The sequence below is a fragment of the Cebus imitator genome, unplaced genomic scaffold (genome assembly GCF_001604975.1).
Source record: "Cebus imitator isolate Cc_AM_T3 unplaced genomic scaffold, Cebus_imitator-1.0 Scaffold273, whole genome shotgun sequence".
Taxonomy (NCBI): Eukaryota; Metazoa; Chordata; class Mammalia; order Primates; family Cebidae; genus Cebus; species Cebus imitator.
The window spans coordinates 1,791,997-1,793,842 of NW_016107588.1; the positions used below are offsets into that span (position 1 = coordinate 1,791,997).

General features: G+C 37.3%; 1 protein-coding gene across 1 annotated transcript in view; it reads left to right on the plus strand.

Moving 5' to 3' along the window:
• Positions 1-1,846, plus strand: part of PASD1 (PAS domain containing repressor 1) — a 66,418-nt gene that overhangs the window by 6,288 nt on the left and 58,284 nt on the right. The window contains exon 2 of the mRNA XM_017500885.2: positions 851-939. Within this exon, the coding sequence (XP_017356374.1) occupies positions 851-939 (89 nt within the window). The remainder of the gene's footprint in view (positions 1-850; positions 940-1,846) is intronic.

Sequence of the window (1,846 nt, forward strand, 5' to 3'; positions counted from 1 at the left end):
ATTCCTAGAAAAGGGTCAAAGACCCATGCCTGTAAAGAAAGCAATAGCCACTGTCAAAATTATCCTTGTCATAGGATTTTACACTTTTAATGGAGATCAAAGTTGTATGTGATGGGTCTCATTTTTCTGTAAGGAGAAGGAACTAATGTTTATTGACATGAAGCATTAAAATAACTTGAGATTGGAGGGCCGTGTTAGTGAAATCCCTTTGCTAGTGAAGTTAGTGGAGTAGGTAGAGTTGAGGAGGTAGAGAGGGGCACATGTTGACAGCAAAGACTAAGCACAGCAGCAGAAACACTTCCCATTGGGGAAACCAGAAAACCTTGAAGAATGTGATAGGACAGATGGTGGAGAGGTCAGTACCAGTAGCTTTGAAAAGATAAAATATAAGGCTTGAAGATATTCTATTTAAGGGCCTTGCTTAAAGCTTAAATACATTAAAGTAAACAGTGAAGTTCCATAATTTAGTCGGGACTAGGGGAGTGCTTTGGGGGTCTGGACCTGTTTAGAGCCCTTGACTTACCTGGCAGATTATGGATACTGGGTTTTGGTAGAACTCAAGAGAACAAAAAAAGAACTAGAAGTTGAAAAATCATAAAATCTTTGGACAGGTCATAATGTGTGTGGCAGAAATTGAATTGGATGATCTTCAAAGTCTTTTTCAATTCCAAACACTTCTGTTTTTATGATCATTTATATACAATTAGTCGACATCAGATCCTTCATTAGCACTCAGCATTTTCTCATCAGTCTTTTCTATAAATTAAGTATAACTTTGAAAAATCTAATACCCATAGCTAAGTATTTTAATGTGACACTGTTCCGTCCTTCGTTCTTTTTTTCTAAAAAGTTAAAGTCAATCCAGAAAGGTCTCAAAAGAAATTAAATTGGATGCCATCATTTCGTACCTATGATGACTTCAACCAAATGACGCTTCAGGTAAGAGGGCTTTTGTTCTTTGATTACTTCATATGTTGAATACATATAATAGATGACAAAGAATAGTGTTTTTCAAAGTGTGATTAGGAGATCATATGCATCAGAATCACCCAGGGAGCTTGATAAAATACAGATTTCTGGGCCCTAACTTAAATCGTCTGAATCAGAATCTCAAACCTGTGAGGGCCAGGAGTTTGTATTTCTCTCAGACTCCCCAGATGCTGCTTATGCCAACTGAGTTTCGAGAACCACTGATTTTGAGTTACGACAAGCACAAACAAGTCTCTGCATAGGTTAGTGGCAAGTTAAGTGGTTATCTGGTAGACTCATTCAACATAGATTGCTATACTCTAATGAATTAGCCTTCAGGTAGTTTTCTACCCTTCAAGAATGTAAGGTGTTTATAGTTCCTATCTCCAAGAGAACCAGTTAGTTTCACAAGCCACAAGCACACTGAAGGACAACAGTCCTTCAAGGTGGACAGATAAGGATCCAGATTTTGCCTTTCTTACTTACTTGCTGTATGTCTTGACTGAGTTAACATCTCTAAGCCTTGATTTCTTTCTCTTTAAAGTGGATAAAAAATATCTTTATCTCACTGAGATGATGTGAGAATAAAATAAACATGTATGAAAATTTATAGTATAGTGTTTGGTACACATTAGATGCCCGGAAATTATGAGTCCAGTCCCTTTTCCCCTTTGGTACTGGCTGACCACCCAGCACTATGACCATTAGTGGTCATAATGGGGTCTGAGAAAGGCATTGTGTGAGTGAATCTTTTCAAACCTATCCCAATGTTAGAGGCAAAATTCTACTAACTGTGAATGAGTGGAGCCATATTTTAATACTCTGCTTCATCTTTCTTCCTTTCAAGCAACAGACTCTCACTTTTTTTTTTTTTTTT